The sequence below is a fragment of the Seriola aureovittata genome, chromosome 17 (genome assembly GCF_021018895.1).
Source record: "Seriola aureovittata isolate HTS-2021-v1 ecotype China chromosome 17, ASM2101889v1, whole genome shotgun sequence".
NCBI classification, from domain to species: domain Eukaryota; kingdom Metazoa; phylum Chordata; class Actinopteri; order Carangiformes; family Carangidae; genus Seriola; species Seriola aureovittata.
Window position 1 is genome coordinate 7,945,477 of NC_079380.1, and position 25,011 is coordinate 7,970,487.

The 25,011-nt window shown below is 40.3% G+C and overlaps 3 protein-coding genes across 3 annotated transcripts; 2 read left to right on the forward strand and 1 right to left on the reverse strand.

Moving 5' to 3' along the window:
• Window positions 1–4,831: 4,831 nt before the first annotated feature.
• Window positions 4,832–6,849, forward strand: zgc:195001 (uncharacterized protein LOC567531 homolog; the record flags this gene model as incomplete). Its single annotated transcript, XM_056402185.1, has 2 exons — window positions 4,832–5,122; window positions 5,917–6,849. Coding segments are annotated over 2 exons (696 nt in total), but the record flags the coding sequence as incomplete, so codon positions are not given.
• Window positions 6,850–6,875: 26 nt separating this feature from the next.
• Window positions 6,876–12,838, reverse strand: akt1s1 (AKT1 substrate 1 (proline-rich)). The gene is made up of 6 exons (XM_056402184.1): window positions 12,697–12,838; window positions 11,306–12,155; window positions 10,951–11,218; window positions 10,783–10,866; window positions 10,530–10,705; window positions 6,876–7,743 (listed from the first exon to the last, which is right to left on the reverse strand). The coding sequence occupies exons 2-6, from the start codon at window positions 11,696–11,698 to the stop codon at window positions 7,606–7,608; spliced, it is 1,059 nt and encodes a 352-aa protein (XP_056258159.1). The 5' UTR covers window positions 11,699–12,155; window positions 12,697–12,838; the 3' UTR covers window positions 6,876–7,605.
• A 3,022-nt stretch (window positions 12,839–15,860) lies between these two features.
• tbc1d17 (TBC1 domain family, member 17) lies at window positions 15,861–24,358 on the forward strand. The gene is made up of 17 exons (XM_056402597.1): window positions 15,861–15,940; window positions 17,009–17,104; window positions 17,189–17,266; window positions 17,370–17,481; window positions 17,556–17,739; window positions 17,896–18,007; window positions 18,452–18,622; window positions 18,768–18,893; window positions 19,005–19,108; window positions 19,236–19,330; window positions 19,447–19,563; window positions 20,818–20,918; window positions 21,233–21,332; window positions 21,750–21,847; window positions 22,923–23,039; window positions 23,143–23,229; window positions 24,063–24,358. The coding sequence occupies exons 1-17, from the start codon at window positions 15,914–15,916 to the stop codon at window positions 24,222–24,224; spliced, it is 1,887 nt and encodes a 628-aa protein (XP_056258572.1). The 5' UTR covers window positions 15,861–15,913; the 3' UTR covers window positions 24,225–24,358.
• Window positions 24,359–25,011: the final 653 nt, after the last annotated feature.

A 25,011-nucleotide genomic window follows, 5' to 3' on the forward strand; every position in this document is an offset into this window, starting at 1 on the left:
TCCCCGAGTGTTTTATTGCCTTCCCGTCTCCCGTCTCTCAGATGTGCGCAGGGCTTTCAGCCAGGGAGTCTTGACACTTGACAGGGACCAGAGGGATGAGCCTGGGCCCTTGCCATCGCCGCTCATCTCTCTCCCTGCCTCCTCCTCATCTCACTACTCTCTGATCTTGTTGCCTCAGTGAGATGTTTTGAACCTGATCTGCACAGATAATGTAGCTCTGTCCCACTGAGAGAGGAATGTGTGGAAGGAAAAAGTCTACCTCGCGACCATTCAAGACAAACAGCCTTCACAAAGCATCATGAAGATCCAGCGCTGACCTTTTGGCAGGACCGCTGAGCTCTTCATTCCTTTAAACACGTGCTCAGAAGGATGAAATGTGTTTTGTAGCTTGTCGCTGCTGTGGATCCGTACCAAAATCCAACACATATTTATCTTGCGGAAGATCTTTCACCCTTTTGAAGTTATACTCAAATCCAGCTCAGTTACCTGTCAGTATTTTATTTTTTTTCCCCAATCTCCTCCCGAGAAAAATCAGCTTCATCCATCCGTATTCATCCATTATTCCAACTTGATTCATGAGGTGTTTTTTTTATGGTCCCTCTTCCCCTAAATATTTTTATGCCTCACACCTCAATTTCGCATCCCTCTCCGTCTCCTACATGTCTCTATTGCTGTGATTTCAAGTCATCAATCTTTTTGAGTACCTGTTTATCTGTGCGGGGCTTTCCTGCTGATCCCGCTGAGCGTGGAAAGGCATCCGTGGGAATTTAACCTCCAGCAGGCCCGTCTCCAGTCACCCAACTGCCAGCCTGATGTCTCACTCCAAGGTTACAGAGGTGTTGTAACATCTTATAGATTTGAAGATGAATTTATTTACGGCGTATCATTTCTCCAGACGCATTCTACGTCTTGTGATCTCTCCTCAGTAATTCCTGTTGATGCCTTGATGAACCCAGCATGAGGCTTTTCTTTCATCATGCCCCTCATCTCACCTGCTGTGGTCCTTTAATCAGGAAGAAGTGGGTGGGTGGGGGGGAGTAGATGAAGTTATCTGTCACCAGCGTCTTTCTGCTCCACCAATTTCAAATGACTGACCTTCACTCTGTCGCCCCTCCGATCTGCCAAATCTCTCCTCCTCTGTCCATCTGCCGTTCGACATTATGAACTGTATATGCACTGACTGTGGCACTGAGTGAAGACATGTGGCCAAAATCCACACTCAGATCTGGTCTGTTACTGGATCCTAAGCCTCAGTAGGGTCCAATTAATATTTCTGCATGCCCAAGCAATTATCAAATTTTCTGGTCTTAGTGGGTTTGGTCAAGTAATTGTCTTCCACATTATAGTCGCCTCCATAACAGTAACACTGTGTAGGCTTTAAAGGAGGAGCAGTGGATTGTTGCCTTTGTCCGACTCACCCTCTGGAAACCCCACAAACCTTCTCAACTCATTAGGCGCACGTAAAAGAACTGCAGGCCGACAGGATTCAGAGAGAGCAACGCCGACCCCTGAATCACATCCACTGTTCACAGATTTCCATTTGCCCCCCCCCCCGCCGGGTTGTCATCCTGCCGGCATCTTCCCCAGCTGAGGGTCATGCAAGGTTCCTCGGGCTCAGAGATGTATAGACCACCCCAACTGAAAGCGCTGACTCTCATCCTCAAGCACATGGGTGCCAGCGCTGCAGGGATCAACACACCAACAGTCACCTTAAAAAAAAAAAAAAAGCAAAGATAAAAAAAATAAAAACCAAAACCAAAAGACACAAATTGGAGGGCGTATTATCACCTCTTGTATTACAAATGCAACAATGGCTTAAGATCTTGTCAAGCGACAATCCCTGCCACCTGCTCCCGGCAAGAAACCACTCAAAAAATGTACAAATAGCCCCTTAAAGTACACATTTGAGGTACCTGTACTTTTCTTGAGTATTTCCATTTATGCTATTTCACTAAAATTCAGAGGACAATACTGTTCTTCACTACATTATTTTGACAATTAGTTACAGGTAACTTGACCAATTAAGACTTAATTATACAATATATGATGATCTTATAAAATATGATGCATTGTTAAAGATAAAACTGTCCAATAGTATGTACAATTGTTCAAATTAGCTGCAACAGAACTTTTAACTTTGAGTACATTTTGCCAATCAGTAACACTTACAGTACTTTTACTCACATAACATTTCCAATAAATTCCAACATGTAACTGACTATTTTTTACAGTGAATTAGTGCTACGGACAACTTCAGTAAGGGATCTGACTAATCCCTCCACCAATACTTATTTTGAGATTTGTTTTGGTGTTTTATAAGAAAAATGATTTCCTCTACTTTGGTGATGTAAATTCAACAGGCACTTTAACACCTCTTTCCAGACTTAAACCTGATTACCAGACAAATCATGTAAACTTAGGATTTTGGGATATTACATTCCTGCAACATGTAGCTGCTTTGACTGAATTATCACCCATATAATAATACTAATGTGGCTTTTCACAGTAATGTAAATGGTATATAGCTGTGGCTAAAGATAAACAACTCATATGGTTTTTAAAAATCTGAACATTTCAAATGTAATTTGAAATTGACACATGCAGTGAAAAGCTGTATCTGGTGGTATTTTACCCTGATATAATCTGATTGTATTCTGCCAAAACTGTAGATACCAGATCACTAGAAAATCTTTCACTAGAAGCAGCAACATCCTGGTTTAAGATTAAGCACTGTAAATAATAAAGCAGATATTCAGTTGCTGCAAAAACAACCCTAAGCCAAGATGTTGTTCTGCATGTTTTTTTTATCTTATTTTAAATTGTAATGAGTAAAGTTCAACTGAACTTTGAAGTACCGCAACTGAACAACATAGAAGTGTGTATGTAGAATATTTCCATTGGATGAAGTAGTGTAGTCATAAAAAGTGGCATCTTGGGTTTAAATATTCCATTTAATTTAAGGTTATATTTATATTTCTCTGTAATGAGTGTTGGAACAAGCTAATACAGAATATATGTGTGTGATATTTTCACACAGTGAGGGGGAAATGCTATTTTTAAAATTATCTTTGAAAAAGTATGAGAAAAACTGGAGGGTTAGGTTAAGTATTAGCAAATATGTAGAGAAATCCTGTTCCCAAGCTCACTAATGCATTTACTTCACAGCCATGAGCTATACATCGCAGTTAGAAGCCGCCTTATATGGAACCAGAGGAAAATTGAGGCTGTTCTGTCTAATTTTGGCAAGAGCAAAGCACACACAAATCAAGCTAATGTGGTGATGTAACTGCCTGATAGGTGAGTAAGAATGATGAGGGGTTAGTTGTCGGTGTGAAATCTGAGAGACGGTAACATGAGCGTGGATGACCTACGCAGAGGTGGTGACGGATGATGACCAGACCGGCCGGTACTAGTTTTTCTCCGAATGTCAGAAGACACACAGTGACTCACAGACTGGAGGAGGAACAAACGAACAGAGATTACACGCCAGCCCACAACATGACAAACATGCCCTGGGCAGTGTGAAGTAACAGCATCATACAGAAAGTGTATTCTTAGACTGAGACTCCTGCTGTCAGTGGCCGGGATGTGTGTCCTCAACAAATGTATGTCCGGGCCTCCAGATTCCTTATGTTGAAACCTAAACCTTGAGCAGCTTGGGGACAATTCATGAATCAATGCTGAGCCAACATTGCGCGCATACCCCTCTGTGATCGACTGTATGTTGAGAGCAGCCGCAGGTGATTTACTGTTGATGAATGGCAGCCTGACAGAAGCACTGATGAAGGGAGAGGCTACGGAGAAAGATGAGAGGGTTTGAAGTAGCTGGCTGGAGTTTACTTGTCAGTGCCATCCCGACTAGTGTTGTGCATTTCATTTTATACAAGACATTGCAAAAGGAATATCTGCAGAGAGGCCATAAAACATATTCTATGTACAGTATCTATTTGTCACAGACACAAGCTGTGGTAAATGTTGGCACAATAACACACTGACTCTTTTCTTTTCCAGGAAGAAAAAACAGTGCTGCTGCAGAAGGTAAAGATTAACATTAAGTATTGTTGTTGTTCTCTTCATAAATCACCAAAGGATAATGAGATAAATTCATTAAATTAGATGCATGGTGTCAGGAAAATTTGACTATGCACCCCCTCTAATTCTGTTGTTATCTCTGTCTATGTTTGTCACCTCAGAAAAGCTGCCGCCATATGAGCCAAATATCCCTGAACCAACCACCAGGGCTGACTTCATGAAATGTGAGGCTTTAGTTAAATGTAAAAGAAAACCGGCTTTACCACTATCTATTGCCAGTTAATGCCACACAGTATTAATTCAAGCTACTTATGAAAACTGGTGCACTAAGGTATGGTGTCTTAGGTGTGCCAAAGTAAATATCATGGATTAATTAAGTCATAATAAAATTAAAATGCATTAGAACTACACTATTCATTATTTTATTTTAGAGAAAAAAATCCAATTCCACTGAGCAATAAATCATGAATTTTAGTGGTTTTTTTTTTTAATTTATTCTAAATACAAGAAAGAAGAATAAAAACAATAGTGAACCACAATCTGCACTGATACATCTGACCAGTGACTGCTTATACAAAAGCAAAACAAAATGTTGTGGATTATCACTTTAATTTCTTCCTTTTGCACGTGAACGAGATGCTGGATTTCCCATTTGTAAGTGCAGATATTTGTACCAGCAGGAAATATATTGAGCTATTTCAACTTATTTGATCGGTTTGTTCAAATTCAACCTAAAAACAACAACTGTTAACCACTGGACTTACATGACCAAAACAGAGTTATGTCGAGACAATGAATATTGTTCTTTATTTCATTTTTCTTTTCTTTTCTTTGTCCTCTCTGCTGGCCATGTCTCAGATCTTTGTTTCTGTCTCAATGTCATCTGACCTGTTTCTGCCTCTTCACCTTTAGTTTCCCCCTCTCTCTCTCTCTCTCTCTCTCTCTCCCAGATTTGTTAAAACTCTCTCTGGATGATAAAACTGCACAGAAACTGTTGTGGATTTCAGAGGGTGGGTCTAAAGTGGCTCGTACATCTGACGCAGTCTGCCCATATCCGAACAGGCCTGAGAGATATGAACACTCACCACAGGTAGGCCTGAACGTGGGAAACAGCCAGAGTTTAGTGCTTAATCTCACCTGCAGCCCTGAGAAGGACTTTCCTTTTCTGTAAGCCTTCACAAGAGGAAAAGGTCGAGAGCCACTGGTTTAATCTTTAACAGGATGTTACATAAAATCTTGTAAAATCTTGCTCTGAAAAGAAACTAGTAGACTAACTACAGATGTGGAAGAAGTGTAATATAATACTTCCCCTATGAAATATGGTGCAGTGGAAGTATAAAGTCTCATAAAATGGAAATACTTAAGTAAACAGAGTAGTTGAGTAAATGTACATTGTTGCTTTCCACCTCTGGTCTCCCTATAAGTACTTTGGGGGATTCTGGGTAGTTTCCTGCAGTTATTTAAGAATTCATTTTCACTACTTAAGAACAGCATTACGTCACATTGCAGTTATTTGGTGCAAATGACAATGCATTATCAAAAATGTTCTCATTATTTTAGTGATTCCTCTTTTCTTCTATGAAATATCAGAAAACTCTGAATTACAATTTGCCAATCTACAGTTAAAGTCTTTTGTCAAAAACGAAGAAATTCCTTTTACCATCACATGTAACATGGAAAAGCAACATACCCAAATATTTTAGAAGCTTGGACCCATAAACTCTTTGGCATACTTTGACAACTAATACTTTGAACAATTAATTTAAAATCAAAATAGCTGTTTGATGATAATTTTGTCGATCAACTAATGGTTTCTGCTTTAATTCTGACACTGGTCTTGTGTAGTTTTGGACTGTGGCTCACCTCACTACCTCTCTGCTTTAGGTGCTGTGTAAGGAGGGTCTGCTGGGCTATCGAGGGTACTGGGAGGTGGACTACGAAGGCTGGGTGGTGATCGGGGTGGTCTGTGAGAGCACACCCCGGAAGGGCCAGGACGGGCCCTGCGGCCTCGGGGAGAACAACACCTCCTGGGGCGTCGGCTGGTCTGGCTCCTGCTACCAGGTCTGGCACAACAGTGAGAACGTGGACGTCCAGCTCCCCCGGTCCTCCACCATGGGCATCTACGTCGACCAGCCCGCCGGCATCATCAAGTTCCTCTTGGTGGAGGGAGAGGACGAGAAGGAGGTGCGGCTGATTCACAAGTTCAAAGCCAACGTCCAGGAGAAGATTCTCCCCGGGTTCTGGGTCGGCACGAATTCATACTGTCTTCTTCGGAAAAAGGATCAGTGACAAATTCAGAGGGTTTAACCTGCGGGGGGGGGGGGGGGGGGGGGGTCAGGTAGTGTAAATTTAAGTTGGAAAGCTTGTGATGTTTGGGGAACAAGTGTCAGAGTTGTAGAGCAGAACCGAAGCACATGATATCTTTGCAGATTGTGCTTGCTTTCTCTGGTGCATGAACAAAGCTTATTTATTTCATATTATACCCAAAGATGCTCTGTTATTTTATTAACTACTGTGTGTATATTTATGTATTGTATTCAATGTAGAAAATAGGCAAAGTTGTGTACGTTTATATTACACACAGGGCTTTGCATGTACTTGAGTGCTTGTTTAACTTTAGAGCCAATATATTTTTTATGTGGTGAATGTAGTCAATAAATTCCTAACTATTGTGTTTAATAACATGGACACCACATTACTTTTGTATGATGCTGCACATTAGCTCGTTTTCTTCACTTGCACAGTAGAGCGCTGAGGTCCTCTAGAGGATTTCAATAATATTGCACATAATCATACGACACGTCTTCTCTCTCTCTCTCTCTCCTTTATTTGAAACATAAAAGTACTTAACGGAACATTTATTTGTTTTCGTCAGAGATGGACATTTGTTCCTTTTAAATCAACCCATCTCTCTCTTTCTCTCTCACACACACAGTCACTTTCTCATTCATTCAGTCACTTCAACATATTTGGAGCCAGAAACAAAAAAAAAAAAACAAAAAAAAAAAAACAATACCATCCCCAATAACCCAGTATTGATTTACAATCATTCTATCAGTCAGTCATTCATTGGCAAAAGTAAAAGTACAAATAGGCATGTTATGAGGAGGTGCTGGTGTCCTCCGCTCACATTTTTGAAAAGCCACAAGCTTCACGTTAAGTCAGACATTTCTCTTGTTTCTACCCCTTTTTAAAGGAATAGATTGTCCAATCCTAATGTAGTGTTTGGGGGGGGGTGTGTGTAGTCGCTAGTATTGTGAAATGTGTAGTGACGTGGCGGGGGTGGAGGCGGGGACAGGGGCAGGGGGTAGTGTTGAAAATGTTACTAGTGTTCATGACAACATTTCTTTCTGCAGTTACTCCTCGAAGCATGTGCCGTTAATTTTGGTTAGTGAGAAAGAAATGGAGGTACTAGCTTTTACACCGTTTCACATACTGTACGTCACACATCAGCCAGTCCAGGTCCCCCTCCCGTCAGGACAACACCTCCCCGCGTTTCCTTTATCGCTCTAACTTGCTCCCTCTATCCCTTTCTCTCTCTCTCTTCTCTCTGCTCGCCTCACTCTCTCTCTCTCAGTGCTTGAGGGAGAAGTCCCCTGTGTTGAGGCGGGGCCGAGGCAGGGCCCCAAACATTTCCGTCCCGTCAGTGGCTCCGGGGGCCAGCAGGGCTTTCATACTGGCAGCGATGTGCTCCAGGTCAGCACAGCCCACCTGAAGGGACAAACACACAGAGGGACTGTTATGGTAATGAGGCACATGAGGATCTGGACATAAATGAGGAAAACTCAAATTCCTGTCGTTCGCTCACTCACAAAATAGTGTTTGACATTGTGACATGTTACATGTAAAATGTTTCCCCAGCGTGACCTCAGACAAATGTCACACACACTTTTACGGTCACATGGACTGATGGAGCTGAGAAGTGAATCGTTTCTTTGTCCTGCTCTTTAGACAGCATGAAATATGTCACCATCAACTGACAACATGAAAACAAGAAACAGCAGCTTGCTTAATTATCAGGACTTTCATTATCATTCGTTATTTACTTTACTGGAAATCTGTTTCTGCATTTCATAGCATTAAGCTGATGGAAACAGGATTTGTTTTTTTTATATGCTGGAGATTTTCTATGGTTAATCTTAAATTATCTTGTTTATTTGATGGGAAAAAACATTCAGTCACTCTTGTCATGGGGATGACACAGCGGCAGATTTCCAATCATCCATTTTGTTTTCAAATTGATTGGAGATGTCACTGTCACAGATATGATAATAAATATCTTGATATTAAAACATTTATAACACTTTTAGACCAAATTTACGATTTCCTTATTGATCTGAATCGGAGAAGATTTCTGCAGAGTTCACCAAGTTAAATTTAAGACTTTTATAAATCCATTTACAGATACAGTGCGGACAGATAAACACCAGATCGTGTTCCCATAATTATTGAATTACAGGCCAGAACATAGTGACTGATTGACAGAGCAGTTATAACCTCAGGCAGTTCTCATATAGATGCAGCAGAGGCCTGTATTATTATTATAAGTCTGGCTCTCTGTGAGTTTCCTGACTTCACACCGGATATCCTGGATAACTTGGATCATGAAGCTGGTTATAAACTGGCTCAGTTAATTGTGGGTTTACTAATCCAGCTACAAGAAAGTGGAGTGTTTATTATGACATGAGATGAATCAGTGAAATTCAGTCATTAAAATCCAAACCATAAAATTAGGCAGCTAGAACAGGATGAGAAGATCTGGAAACACCAGCAGTAATATCAAAAAATAAAGCTAAAGCTATAAACGAATATGGAGATTATTATACAGGCCTTTTTAAAGACAGTTGCCATTTTCATTAAGGTGAGTGAATGTGTAAAATGAATGTGTAATTCAGGAGGACACACACACACACACACACACACACACACACACACACACACACACACACACACACACACACACACACACACACACACACACACACACACACACACATTTATTTTCTACTTTGACATTTGTCCTTTTTGTCTCATAACCCAAGCTCTTTGCTTGCGGTCGAACCACAGTGGTCTGGGCCAATCTGTGTCCTATGAGGGCGGCACTACTGGCAGCTTCATAGAAGCAACTGTTTTGGTATTTTTGCCCTTTATGCACAATTTTTCTTTACAAAGACCACAAGATCTAGTTTTGCGTTTCCTCTTCGACCCTCTCCTACTGCGTCATGAGAGACAGATGATTCATCCAATCACCAAGTATTTTCTTGAAAGTGTCTGTCCTTTTGCAAACAGATTCCAACAAAGCCTTACCAGATGCTTCTGTGTAACAAACCATCTGGTGCACCAGGTCATCTCATAAGGATACAGATGAAACTATGAAATTGAATGAAACTATACACAATTGATGCACTTAAAACAGTTTAAAGTAAGGTAAGACTGTTTCTGCTGCCAAGGCAGGGAGAAAAAGGCAAAGGCCTAACCAAAACAAGCTAAAGGGACAGCTCAGGTTAGTTGACGAGGGGGTTGTGTGAGGTTGTCATGCATAGCAGGTGTGTTACCTAAAGGAGATTCAGATCAGCACAATGCCGGTTAAGAGAGGCAGCAGGAAACACCGCCACACTAGCAGAGAGATGTGCTACTGTTCACGGGGGCCAGCAGAAAAAAACTTGTTTTAGACACTTTTAAAAGACGCCCACTGAAACAATTCCTGTAAAATATTTTCAGTGGTTCATCTTCCCGTCAAAACAGGTACTACATTTTGCTGGGCATCTTTTAAAAGTGTCACAGTAACACATCGCTCTGCTAGTGTGCCGGTGTTTCCTGCTGGCTCTCCTAACCAGCAGCGCGTTGAATCTACTGCAGGTAAGACACCGAATCTGCATGACTACCTCATACAACCCCACGTCTAATAACCCCAACTATCCCTTAAATGTCTGATAAAACTGACCAAAGTGTTGCATTTATAATGAGTGTGGATTATTGTTCTATTAAAATGTGAAGGTGAGTACATAGTATTTCGAACTCTCATCTCATCGAGTCTAAAAAGATCTAATTCTCATTAAAGTCTCTTCATCTTATCAGGATTCCATTGTTGAAGTGGTAAATTATCTGTTGTGGGACATGTTTTCAACTCCCTCTGTCTCTGATATAATTATCACAGGCAAAATGACTCTCTGATCTATAAAAATGTTGCTCTTTGGTCTTCATTACTATCAGTTCACTGTAAATTCAGCACTTTTGTCTCTATTGCAAAAAAAAAAATAATGGTTAAATAAATCCTGCAGGAATGATTGATGGATGATGACTCCAGTTTTTCAGTGGCGATCTCCCCGGTTACAAACTTAAGCCAGCCTCATGCTATCAGAAAGCAACGATTTAAAACCAGAGATAGCTGGCTAAGCCACTAATCTCGCTCTGTGATACAGGATCCAGAACGCTTTAATCCCAGCATGCAAACCAGCAGCTTTGTCCTTTTGTAAAACAATACTGTGTGGGCTCACCCGTTCTCCACTGTTGCTCTCTCCCTGAGCAGCTCGGCTTCCTCTGCAGCCCCACACGGGCACAGACACAGGCAGCGAGCGGGCCAGAGCCATGGGGTGGGCGTGACGGGATGAGTACGCAGACTGACCCATAGCCATGCCACGAGATGGAGGAGGAGCGTCCTCACTCAAAGAGCCTAAGATAAAATAGAAAAGAATCAATGTAGATAATGCACACATATGGATATATAGACTCAGTATACCAAACTCATACCATCAGTGCTCTCCTCCTCCCCATCAGATTCAAAAAACGGCTCACAGTCCCGAGACAGTGAGTCCTCGTCCATCGAGAAGACACCTGAAGCAGGATGATGATGTAAATCCTCAGAATCGATGAAAATCAAAGTATTTAAAGAGACAGATAAACTGTATCGCTCCTCACCAGCACTTTCATTCCCATAGGGTCTCCTCTCATCCATGTCCTCCTCCTCTTCCTCATCTTCACATTCTTCTTCCAAATCCACAATCCCAGACCTCTGTCTCCCTCGCTCAGCCTCCAGCACACTCTTCTCTCTCTCCCTCTCTCCATTACCATTCTGCCCGCCGCCCTGCCCGGTAACAGCTCCCGAGCTGTAAATCGACGGGTAGCTTTGGGAGTAGAGTCTGCCATTGGGACTGACTCCACCCACCCCACTGTCTCCCGTGAAGTTCTGTAACAACAAGAGAACAACATTATAGATGTGAACATTTTGAAAAAAGTACCACAGTGGAGTACCCAACACAAACAGGCTACTCACCCCCCTGTGTCCAGGGTCAGAGGTCAGGTCAACCATCAGCTTGGTTCCTCCCTCCCCTCCAGCCTGGCGTGTGTGCTTTTGGGCTGTTAGCATGGTTGTGGAGTGCAGCACGCCGATGTCATCCATGTAGCGACGCGCCGACTCGGCCAGAAACCCTTGACCCCATACGCTGTAGGAGAAATCACACTCCCTCGGAAAGGCACTGCTGCTCTCCCGCTTCCTCAACCCATCTCCTTCTCCAGCTGACAACCGGAACTTCTTACAGGCTGTAAGTATGGCCAGGTCGCAGCCTGACTTTTGGCAATACGTTTCCGCAGCAGAAAGTAGCGCCAGCCAACTCTCTTTGTGGTTGTCTGGGATCTCAGGCTCGGACGACTGGGTGATGGAGGCCATAATGGTGCTAAGTGCTGTTTACAGCTTTCTTCAATTAACTGACTTGAAGAGAGCAATGCTGATGAATGATGAATGAAGAGTTTTGAGAGTTAGACTAAACAGAAGCTTGGATATGGTTGATTCTGAGGGCATCAACTCAATAAAGGAGAGTTAAAAGTTAACAGTTACAGTTAACTTTTAAAGATGGTTAACTTTGGTAGCTGTGGTGCTTCTGACTTTGCTCAAACGGTTGAAAACTCACTTGAGATTTGTTTCTTCTGTCTTGCTGGTGTTCTGTTAATTTTTGCACAGGTGAAGATGCAGGGGAAAATAATCTATCAGGTAAAGAGGCACTAGGTGACTTTAAGATATGATATGATATGATATATATATGAGTGTGTGTATAAATAGTGGGCGGTGTCCTTACACACTGGAGAGCCAGGGGAGAGAAAAGATGTTGCCAAGTTGCTGGTGATACCTGATGAAATACAAACATAAAAGAGGGACAAGGTTTGATATAAGACTTAATCAATGAAAAAAATAAAATAAAAATTAATAAAAACTATTCATTTACCTTCTGTGGGTTAGAGTTATGGATTACAAGAGCGATTGCATGCTTTCAATTATGTGCAATTCAACACATAAACACAACCTATAGGAGCTAATCTGTCCTGACTGTCGCAGCCCCCACCACCTCTTTGAGCTGCATGTCACCGACCAATGCTAACTACTGTAGCTACTGTAGCTTTGTAATGACCCCGCTCTCTATTGAACTCCCCTTGTTGCCATTTTTGCAGTCTTTTCTGCCCCAGTTTAAACTGCATGCTATGGACGTTTCTGCGCGGCTGCTGCCGCCGCTGCTGCAGCAGCAGCTGCTGTTGTTGTTGATCTTGTTGTTTATTCAGCGCTGTGTGCAACCACTTCATGACGGACCCACATTTCACCACCATTTTCAGGCTTTAGCAGGAGCCGAGACGCACAAGTATAAATTACAGAAACTTGGGAAGACGTTCACCTACCTGTTCAGTTTCCTTCTTCCGTGTTACCAGATGTTTATCGATCTTAAACTTTACTTCTTTTATATCAGACGTATTCTACCTTCTCCCACGGTTTCTCTCCCCTTGCTAGGCTCTGCACCACCAGCAAGCTAGCAAGCACTAATATAAGCGTTTCCGGTTATGAATTTCAAAATACGTGTCGATGAACAGGCGTTTTTTCACTCCACTACGTTTATTTGACAGCTATAACAATAATAATGACTTTATACATAGCTTTATACATTGCTCTTTATTTTGTAAACGACTTTACTCACAGTCGTTTACAAAGACATGATAGCAAAGCATGACCAAATAATTGTAAATAAAAGTAAGCTATAGTTACTGTTACTTTACTAAGATACATAGAAAACATAATGTAAAATGATCTTGAAATATTATGCAGTCTCATCAATCAAACTACCAAACAGTAAATAGGTAATTTACATCAGAATTTTAATATAACTTGATAATAATGAGGATTGCATTATGATAATATTGGTAACTGAAAGTTTAAGATAAGACTTTATTAATCCCAAGGGGACAATCCACAGGCTACCAAATATGAAGTCATTAACATTTGCTCCCACTTTTATTTAAGCAAAATTTTGAATGCATGATTTTTACTTATAAGTATAATATAAGTAATTCTACACTGCGTAATTTATATTTAATTCAAAAATCTGAGTACTCCTTCCACCACTTTTATCGGTTGAATATATATTAATCATCTATAATCAATATCTTTAAGGATCCTCTTTGATCATAAGAGGATGTGTAGAGAGTGTAGTCACGTTTATTTTTAGTTTAATTTCAGTGGAAGTGTAATGCATTCACTTAAATAAATTTTTTTCTGAATCAACAAGATAATTATGTTGTTAATTCAGAAGAAAATGATTTCATTTATTTAAAAAAATAAAATAAAACTTCCTGCACTGCAAAAAAAAAAAAAAAAAAGAGCAGTTTTTTTTTTCCTTAAGTGAATGCATTACGTTTCCGTAGCAATAACTAGTCGATGCTTTTAATTTGAAAGCTAGACTGCTCACATCCGGCTTTGTTTCAGTCTCTTAGCTCAACTTGGCGTAACTCTGACGTCACCTGTTTACTGCCTTCCAATCGAACGCACGTTGTACACGTGACCGACCACTGTGGGCGGGCTCGTACTCGTCTTGTTCTCGTGCACGTGTACAGCCCACCAACTCCTCCTCACATTCGTCAAAAGACCCACCAGCTGCTTGCAGGTATCATGACTACAGTTGTTTAAATAAAGTCTTAATGTGAAAGTAAAACAGTCACTGCAGCTGTTAGGTTAATGTAGCCGAGTAAAAAAGTACTGTGTACTGTAGGGTAGAAATACTGAAGTATCAATAATGGTGTTCATAGTAATGTTGGTTCTAATGTTAACAATAAATGTGTTGATTACATACATGCAATATTGTACCCTGCACTGTGCGATTGATTTCAATAAACAGCCTTGCAATAACCAAAGTGAACTACTAACTCATTTGCTTCATTTTGAGACTAGCACATTATCTACAGGCATGGATGGAGTATTGCATGGACCCAGGGGCCCGAGGTCAGCAAGGGACCCCCTGGGCCAGAGCATCTGTATTAGGTAACTATCAATACTTCTTGTTTAAAGGTCACAGAGCTCAGTTAAAAGGCAAAAAACAACCACAGAAATTCAGAACAGCTACAAAGAGACTCAAAATGACCACAAAGAGAAGAAACATTATCCCAAAGAGAGGTAAAACAACAACAAAGAGACACAAAACAACTACAATGAGACACAGAATAACCACAAAGAAACATTAAATGACTACAATGAGACAAAATGACCACAAAGAGACATAAAACAATCCCTACGAGGGGAAAAACAACCCACAAGAGGAGAAAAACAACTACAAAGAGACAAGCCTGTAAACCAGACCAAGCCGCGAGCTCGTGTTTATTCGCATTCGCAGATGGGTCTGACCACCTCTCCCATTCAGAAAGATTTCCATCCGTCCTGAGTCAACAATAAGTTTTTTTTGTTCATTTGGGGTTTTCTGGACTCATTCCTGCAGCACTCTATATAAAAGAGAAAAGGAGTAACAGAGAAAGTGCACACATAAACAATTGTGCATTAAGTATTGATGGCCGGCAAAGTTGAAACCAAACCTTCGCCTGGCAGTACCAACTTTATTAAGTACAATCATTTTTAGTGTCATTATTACAACTAAAAATGGCAACCAGCTTTGATGAAAAAACTGTCGATCCGTGTGGACTTGAGTGCTCAGTGGTCACAGTGGAGAATTGCAACTCTATATTAAATTCATGGCTAATCGTGTGGCAGTGAACAGAATATTAGAAAAAACGGGCTCTTTTTTAATTTACTTTGAAGGTTTTCATGAGAAATGTTACTGTTGCAGTTTCTACCTTGACAGAGTTGCCTATTTATATCTATTGCCTACTAATGCATCCACCAGATAGGAGCAACATTAGCATTCTTAGGAGTGGTGTCTCTGGCTAGGCCCAGTTTATACCTCTTATGTATTAAATTCATGTCACAGTGGTAACCATTGGTGTCTCAATTAGACAATTAACCAGTGATGTTTGAAAAAGCCAGGCGGTCATTCAAAAACACTTCCTGTTTGTCTGAAAGATATTCCTGAGACTCTTCTAGCTATCTGGATAAACAAGTATTACTTCCACTGAATGATAAAAAAAAGATTTTTAACTTGTTTCTTGTTGCTACATACTCAACTATCTTCACCAATCAGCTGCAAACTTTGCTTGCTTGTTTTTGTTTTTATAAAATATTGATTATAATGACTTTAATTCAAGTGCAATTTACTAGCAGGATTATTAAATATAACGAGTAATCAGCAGTGGTAGTTGACTGAGCGTTCACTGCCCTCCACTGGTCACAGTAAGGAACTTCATAAAAAAAAAAACATGTCAGCACTTTCACAATAATATCACATAATATTACAATATTAAAATTACGGAAAACAGTACTATTATCTGACACGAAGTGTGCCAGAGTGTCTTTGTCGTATTATGGCGTTAAAAAATACATAAACCAAAGCGGTACATATACTACGATATGATTGGCTCGCTCCATATGGCGTCTCCTCGGAGGGAGGTGCTTACCGTAAGCAGGAAGTGTGACGTAACATTTGTTTTGGAAGAACGAAGCAGTGACACCAGCGACGGAAGAATGGAGCAAAACGTTGAAGATTACAAGGTATTGCCCACTTTTTACAATAATTTACCGACAGTATTAGAATTTTTGAATGGTGATAACTTTCTCCACATTTCGTTTGTGGTATTTTGTGTGGAACTATTTGAGCTTGTCAGTGGTAGCTGACGTTAACACTTCAAGCTAGCTGTCGTTTCTCTACGGTTGCCTATAGTGTGAACTCGTAAAAAATAAATCTGACAGTTACATGTTGTCATCTGACTGATATGTAAAATGTCGGATTCTGTTGTATAGCTAGCCAGTAGCTGTGTCTACAACCATACAGATACGATAGTTTGCTAACTATGTCAGTCAATACTAGTTCATCATAGCAGAGTCTACTAAGTTTTTCTGTTGTTTCTGGCCGAGCAACCTGATAGACCACACACACTGAAATCATGTGATGCCTCTGTCATTTAATAGCTCTGTTGTGTAACCTGATTTATCTGCCATAACTAAGAGTTGCTCTTGACCCCTGGACATATTATTCGGTTGTATCTGATCTGTATTGTTACTGTTGATGCAGTAAAGTTAAGGCAATCTGACGAATTAGGTAGAAGTTAATTATAATTAGGTAGGCATATAACCTAATTATAACAAAGGCCAGCGTTAGCCTAAAAGGCTAATCATCTATTGTCCGTAGCAAGATTTTAAAAAGCCTATAATTAGTTAGGTCATATATCCTAAAATTCATGGCACACAATTGACTAATACTGTACACATCTACCAACCAAACAATGTCACCCTAACCCTAACATATTACAGAGTAGTTAACAAAAATCCATACTAAATAAGATAAGAAAAAAACAGACAACAGCAGCAGAGAAAGGCAGCTAGCATAATGTTAATATGTTTGATTGTTAACAAAGCATTAACTGATTTTCTTTGTCATATATTATACTAGACTGAATACTGTATATTTGGATATTAGAATATTTGTCAGACAAGACAAGCAATTTGAACGTGTCATCTAAGCTGCTCCCATAACCAGAATTAGGCACAGAAGTGAGGTATTGCCTTATGTAAGCTTACTTTTTACGACTTTACCTTTATGTGGCATTTCTTCCCACACAGCTGATATTTGAGAAGGAAGGGGTGTACCTCCACACAAATGCCAAGAGAAGTAACCAGGACACCACCATCCCAGGGTTTATCCGTATTGTGGAGCGGGTAAGTCAATATGTCTGAGTCAAGCCTGATACAAAGAGAGAAATCAGGAAAGCACTGGAATTAGTAACCATGTCTTTGTTTTAGGCCGGGGTGCCAGCTCTAGAGTGGAGCCCACTGGAGGATGAGGGTCGCAATGCTCCTGCTGTACTGTACTCCAAAAAGGTGAGTAACCACGTGTTTGCTACACATGAAAGGGACAAAATATATTAGGGAGTATATTTCTGACTCAAATTTAATTACCATCAACTATTTTTTAAATAATTAGGATGGAGAAGGGGGAGAGGAGGATACAAACTTTGACCCTGGTTATGAGCCAGACTGGGCAGTTATCAGCACCGTGAAAAAAGATAGAGAACATGTCCCAGTCAAAGAGTCAGGTACAGTTTACACTTCTTTCACTTCTGTCATGTTAAGAAAGCGTACAACTAAATATCCCTTATTTCACCTGCAGGTCAGTGGTCGTTCTCTCTGCCTCTCTCAGAGCTGTACTCTCTTCGGAGGGCCCGGTTCTCTTTGGGTCGAAACTTTCTAGTGTTGACTAGTAGAGGGGGGCACCCATTGCCTCCTCTGCACTTCCACAGAGGAGGAACCAGAGAACTTCTTAGGGCTCTGCATCGTTACATCATCCTGGACCAGTAAGTATTTTTACTGTGTGCGCCAGCGGCAGTTAGTGTGTTAGAATTCATCTCAGCTCTTTAAAAAGCTGATGTATAGATTCAGAGTTGCTTACATCTTTGTTGACACATCACATGAGTGGAAAAATATCACATGGCTCCTGTTGTTATCATCAGGTCACCAGTTGACGGGCGGCTGTTTCTTGCCTACCCGCATGACTCAGGTGCTCTGTCTCAGTCCTTTGATAAGCTGCAGCTCCTTGATGACGGAGGCTCGGATCTTGTCTCGGTAAATTATTATTTATTTACTTTTTTTTTATCTGTATTTAAAAAAGGAAACAAGAGAAGGTAGTATATGATATGTCTAAAGGGACAAAAATGTTGTCAATATAAGGTTATACATAATGATAATAAACTGCATGATAGCACACACTGATAATAAAATAATTCTGGGTTCATAAGCTTGTTGATCAATACTGATTAACTGGTCAAAATCACACTCCAGCCCATCCTTTTTTTTTTAAACATTTACAGCTTAATCATTGAAGATCCCAACCTCCCCACACATTATAGAGCGTGGCCAGTGTCACAGCACATGACAGAAATGTCTCTCTGTCAAATCAAAAACACAGTGGAAGCAGATGAACTCTGTCAAGATTACTGCAATTCCCATTAAAAGTAAAACACCTCTGCTTCTCTTCCTCTTTGTAATTCTGGTTTCTTTTTCGAACAGAGATTCATCCAGGACCCCTATGCCACTACATTCGGTGGATTCTCCAAAGTCACAAATTTCTTCAGAGCGGCCATACGGCCTCCAGATTCCTCCATCCACTCGCGCACATCTCAGGATCCTAATTTGCCCCCCCAGTCTGATGAAGAGCCTGGATTTGAACTCATCACCTGTGTAAGAGAAAGACACTAAAAGAAATATTTAACTATTTAAGGTAGAAATCAATGTATAATGCATAGAGATTACAGATGGTTAAACAGGTAAAAAGAGGCATAAGAATCAGAGCATTAATTAGTTTTGTTTATGTCTTTCCATCAAGGGGGTAGAGCTCGGTCCCAGACCAGATGTAACTAGGGGACAACCTCTGGACAAGTGGGAGGAGTTTCTGGACCCTGAGGGGCGCGTGAAGAACCCAGAAAAAATCAAAGAGTTTGTGTTCAGAGGGGTAAGACTGTAAATACAGTGACAGTATATTTATCTCCAGTCTGGAAGACACTTCCTTTTTATGTCCTTTAACCAGATGCACATTTTTTGATGCCATTCCTGTCTCTTCCAGGGCATTGTGCCGTCACTAAGGAAGGAGGTTTGGAAGTTCCTCCTGGGCTTTTATCCATGGAACAGTACTGCTAAAGAGCGGGAGAACATTCTGCGGGTCAAAACGTTAGTGTTTTCATTACTTAGTGTCTTTTTGATTGTTTGACATTTTAGAAAGTACTTTCTATTTGTAGATTGGCACATTTTCCCAAAAAGTTAGTGAAACCACTTTAATGCCCCTCTGTGTCTGCAGGGATGAGTATTTCAGAATGAAGGTGCAGTGGAAGTCAGTCAGTGAAGAGCAGGAGATGAGGAACTCTCTCCTCAGAGGCTACAGAAGCCTGATAGGTCAGCTCTGCAATCTGTCAAAAAAACAGAAAATCTGTTCATCACTGAATCCATCAGCTGCCAGAGAGAGCTGCAACTGATGCTCAAGTTGAACTGTCTTTGTTCTTTTGTGACAGAGAGAGATGTCAGCAGGACAGACAGACACAATACGTTCTTCTCTGGGAACGACAATCCAGGACTGACTCTGCTTCATGATGTGCTGATGACGTACTGCATGTACAACTTTGATCTCGGTATGTTTTTTATTTGTTTTTTTTTTATAAATTGCTGGCAAACAGAGATACACTACCGCTACATCTTCAGTGTCAGACTGAAGTGCTTTATAGGTTAGACTGGTCTGTATGAGAACAAAGTCTTAACAATTCACCATTCATGCCATTTAGCACTGAAGAGCCAGACAAGAAGAGATCCGATGACAAACTCTGTGCTGTGTGTCATTGCTTAATAATTCTTAAAAAAAACATAATGAGTGCCAGTGAGAAGCAGAAGCCAGAGTGTACAGCCTTCAATGGTCAAACATAACTTACCGATGATCTCTGAAAACAGATGATTAGCAAATATAGAACAGGAAAAGAAAATAATCTTTATATGAATTTTCACTCATGCATGATCCATTGTATAATAATAGTGTTGATAAAGTTTATTTATATTGCATTTACCAAAGCCGGAGATTTGAAAGTGCTTTATGAGAAATAAAGAAGAATGTATTTCCTATGTAAGTACATAGAGCAACCTGCAGACTGTGGCTCCAACTTACAATTATTTTCATCATCAGTTAAAGTGTCAACTATTTTCATGATCAATCGTTAGTATGTTGAATGTCAAAAAATACATCCCAGCAAGAAAGGTGACATCCTCAAATGTTTTGATTTGTATGACCAACATCTAAAATCAAAAGATATTCAAGCTGCAATGATAAATGACAATATGCACTGATAATTCTTACATTTGAGAGGCTGGAACAAGAGACTGTTTGGCATTTTTTCATTGTCTTTGCTTGAAAAAGGATGATTAATCAATTATTGAAATAGTAGCTGTTTATTTGTCCGTTGATCATCTAATCAACTGCAGGCAAATACAAGTGGATAAATAGACACACAAATAAATAGACAAATTGACCCAATTTAAAAAAGGTGAAGAAAAAAAAAGGGCTTCTGCTAAAATAAAGTGATTTAAAATAGGTAATGACAAAGCATCAGTTCATCAGACAGGTTGTTCCAGAGCTGAGGTTCCCTGACAGCAAAAGCGTGATCTCCTTTAGTCTTACACATTTACATTGGAACAGGTTCCTATCGGACAACCTCAGGCTGTGTGGAGGCAGTGCACAGTAATTCAGAGATGTAGTCTGAGGCCAGGCCACGCAGTGCTTTAAATACACACATAGACAATATGTTGCACTAAAGACCTGTGATCTATGATATGATTTGCTAATCTCAAGAACCGTGTCCCTCTGAAACCTCTATTTGTTTCCTCTTCCATCCCTCAAGGCTATGTGCAGGGGATGAGCGATCTCCTTTCTCCGCTCCTGTTCATCACCCAGAACGAGGTGGAGTCCTTCTGGTGTCTGACGGGCTTCATGGAGCTGCTGGTTAGTAGAAATGTCTCTCTGTCTCAGGAATTTTGGTCGTCCCTTTACTTATGTTCGTCAGAGGAGATTCTTACCTGTACAGCTGTGTTACTTTAACCTTATTGTTTGTGTGTCAGTGATGACTTGATCAGCAGTTCTAGTTGAAATTAAAACAGAAAGCACACATTGTTACTGCGGTTTGGATCCCTTTCAGGTTTCACACTCAGTGGCTCATATAAATAGCAGTATATTTTGAAAAGTTAAGACATTTGATCCATGTGACCATCACAGTCTTACTGGTGACTAACAGACCTCTGCTGTTTTCCTCTCTGCAGCACCAGAACTTTGAAGAGTCTCAGGAGGCCATGAAGCAGCAGCTCCTTCAGCTCAGTATTCTGCTGAAGGCTCTGGACCCGGAGCTGTGTGACTTCCTGGGTTAGTCAGCTAATATTCATCCACTCAGACTGGATTCGACTAAAATAAACCCTAACCAGCCCTGAGGCACAGCTGGGCGCTTGTAGCAAAAGTCATAAGGAAAATGCAGAGAAAAGTAGGGCAGAAACAAGAATAAAGCAAACGAGAGGCTGTTCTACATAATGCAACCTCTGGATTATACATTACAATCTATTAGTTATGTAGAAAGGTATCTGCTGATGGGGTGCACACCAGGTAGATATGCATGACAATGTATGCTAAATGAGAGAAAGAGACTAACTGGAATTCATGAATTTCAGGTTAAGTTGGGTATGCATGGCAGTAAAAAATGTGTGTAACTCTTAATGTTACTCATTTACAAGGAGCTCATTCTTCTTTTGTTTCTAATTTGAAAAAAAAAAACCTTTTGTCTGTCAGACTCTCAGGACAGCGGCTCACTTTGCTTCTGTTTCCGCTGGTTGCTCATCTGGTTCAAGAGAGAGTTTCCCTTCGAGGACATCCTCATTCTGTGGGAGGTGAGTGCACAAAAGCTGCTTGTGCTACTATACATGAATATTTTTATAATGCTAAAACAACTAAAGCACAGTCAGTGAGAGAAACAGTCAGGCTCACTTCACTACTTTAAACCTGGATGATGTTAAACTTCATATTAGCCTATGACGAATAACATCATTTCATGTTAAAAATATGACATTTATTCAGATATATTCTTGATTTAAAAAAAAAAAAAAAAAAAAAGTAAATATTATTGCAACTCTTTTTAAATACACATGAACGTCTGCACATAATGCCGATCAGCACCGGTCTGTGGTGACATTCCCATCAACCAGAGTTTGCCAGAGCTGAAGAGGGTGTTCTGTTGTCTGTATGTAATTGTAAACATATCTGGAGGCTCAATTAAGCACCAGTCAGACACCTGCATTATTTCTCATATTATGTGTCCCCCGAGCAGCACAGTGCACCAAGCTGAAAGTTCCTAGATGAAATATGTGGGTAGGAACCTTCAGCATGTTGCACTGTGTTGCTCGGGGGACACTTCAAAAGTCCCGGAAACAGCGTCTGTTGGGTGCTTGTGTTGAGCCTCCAGATATGTTTATGTACATAAAGACAACAGAGCATGATGTTAGAGGGAGCAACCATTGAGACGGAGACAGAGGAGGCTACAGCAACTAGGAGCCTATGATGGAAAAAACCCAGGAAGTGTCCAAGAAAGGTTTTCGACGCTCCAGATAAAAAAGAAACTCTGTGTTCAGACCAAGGGTTAAGGTCTAAGAAAGAATGATCGATGGTGAGGGCAAACATGGACTCCCATTGGTGTGGCTTTCTCTTGTTGGAGAGCGCTGAAAGAAGATCCTGGAACTGTGGAAAGTTCTGTTTTCAACAGTGTTTGTGTAATTACTCTCACTGCCAGAGGAGGGAGACAAAAGTTCCACCCTGTGGGTTTAACTGCAACATGTCTGAGGAAAAATCTAATTTGCTCTGGAAACATACAGTACTGTCGTGTATGTGATAGTATGTAACAGTGTATGTTATATAGCCGAATGAGTTTACAACAGCTGTTGTTTTGTAACAACCTGTTTTCTTCCTCAGGTCCTGTGGACTCGTCTTCCATGTGACAACTTCCACCTGCTGATCGCCTGCTCGATCCTTCAGTCCCAGAGAGGAGAGCTGATTGGCTCAGACCACGACTTTAACACTATTCTGAAGGTGCGTGCGGCTCGTGTGTTATATCATGACTTCAGTTACCTTTGTCTGTCAACAAACACATTTTCATCGGTGGAATCATTTCTTTACTGTGACTGATCTGCAGCACATTAACGAGTTGACGATGAAGTTGGACCTGCAGAGCGTTCTACGCGGAGCAGAGGCCATCTACCTGCAGCTGATTCAGTGCAAGGTAAACGAGTGCTTCATGTGTTGATGGACATCTTGAAAATCTACACCGGTGATTTCTGACTCCACGAGGGATCAAAACATAAATCTTACATGAGAGCCACAACCATAAGAAAGAAATGGATTTCTGTTGTGCGAAATTCTGTTGACTTCTTCTAACATAGCTCTAATATTTTTTTTTTTCATGTGTCTGTGTGTGCGTGTGCATTATTTCCTTATTTGTTATGCATGGTTTGTTTTTTGTTTTTGTTTTTTTTAATTCTGGAAAATGTTAATGGAAAATTGCATTTTGTGTCTTTCTAAAAAGGTATAACTGATGTTTCATATTTTAATTTTATGCATCTACTCAATAATAATCAGTCACATCTATATGAATATCTGTGATTGGCTCAATTCTTCTTTAGCTGTTATACCTATTTTTCTGGATCCATCCATTTGCTACTGCAGTGACTAAAATCCAATCCAGGGTTTGTAGTTTTTTCCCACTTAATAATCCTCTAGCAATGATCATTTTAATATTCATAGACCCTTTGAGAGTTTTTATTTTTTGCATATTTTCTAGTGTTTTATAAGTACATCAGCTGCACTTCAGACATTAAGTCAGGAAAAATGAGGGAGATTTATAAATGCATCGCTTTATAGGAATATAGAAAAATGTGTTTCTGTGTATATTTTTCCACATAGTTAAACCAACTACAAACAATGCTAACATAAAATAATGGATTCTCAGGTGTTAAAAGCAATTTGTCTTCATTATGGATTGTGCTTAAATCTAACAACCTCTCCTACCTTCTTCTTCCCCCCTCTTCACTCCCCCTCCTCCTCTGCCCTCCCCAGGAGCTCCCCCTCAAGGTGCAGCAGGTTCTGGGTCTCTACGTCCCCTCAAGCTCTGAGGAGGCCAGCCCTGACTCCCAGGCCAGCGAGACGCAGCGCCTCCTCAGCCAATCCCAGGCCGGAGCTGCCTCCTCTTATGCAGCGTGTGGTTCCACTTATCCTTAAATCTGTGGGTCAGCCGGTGGACTGACACTCAGTGAGAGATGTGTGGAAGATATTTATATATATATTTATATATACACATATACATATATATATATACACACACACACATATATATATATATATATATATATATATACACACACACACATATATATATATATATATATATATACACACACACACATATATATATATATATATATATACATATACATACATATATACATATACATATATATATATATATATATATATATACATATATATATATATACATACATATATACATATACATATATATATAATATATATATATATAATATATATATATATATACATACATATATATATATATACATACATATACACATACTGACTATGTGATCCTTATGAAGGGATGAAGACTGTTTGGTGAAGACTTTGTTACTAAAGTGTCAGAGGCAGGGGGCGCTGTTGAAGTATTTTTCTTTAATGTACCCATGAATGTTACAATCCAACATGTTTAAACACTATAGCTGTAATTGCAGTGCTTTTTCTTTATCATTGTTGTCCTCTTCCTTCTCCATGACAGCTTGTCGCTTGTTTACATGTCCTCTGTCTCTGCCGTCCTCTCTACTCTCCATCGTCCTTTTGATGCTGCTGTTTTACCTTTTCACAAGTTATTTTATAAGTGTTTTCATCTCTGCTTTGTCACTTTTGTCTCAGTGTACTCTCAGAGTATTATGTTGAGTTCGAGTTAGATTTCCCTGCCGTCCCCTCACCACTGTTGTTCCCTGCATAGGGAAGA

Coding starts and splice junctions, on each gene's coding strand:
- akt1s1 (XM_056402184.1), bottom strand. CDS start 11,698: ATGGCCTCCATCACCCAGTCGTCCGAGCCTGAGATCCCAGACAACCAC. Junction 10,867..10,950: donor CTATGGGAATGAAAGTGCTG/GTGAGGAGCGAT, acceptor ATCCTGCTTCAG/GTGTCTTCTCGATGGACGAG. Junction 7,744..10,529: donor AGAGCAACAGTGGAGAACGG/GTGAGCCCACAC, acceptor TTGTCCCTTCAG/GTGGGCTGTGCTGACCTGGA.
- tbc1d17 (XM_056402597.1), top strand. CDS start 15,914: ATGGAGCAAAACGTTGAAGATTACAAG. Junction 17,267..17,369: donor CTGTACTGTACTCCAAAAAG/GTGAGTAACCAC, acceptor TTAAATAATTAG/GATGGAGAAGGGGGAGAGGA. Junction 19,109..19,235: donor AACATTCTGCGGGTCAAAAC/GTTAGTGTTTTC, acceptor CTGTGTCTGCAG/GGATGAGTATTTCAGAATGA.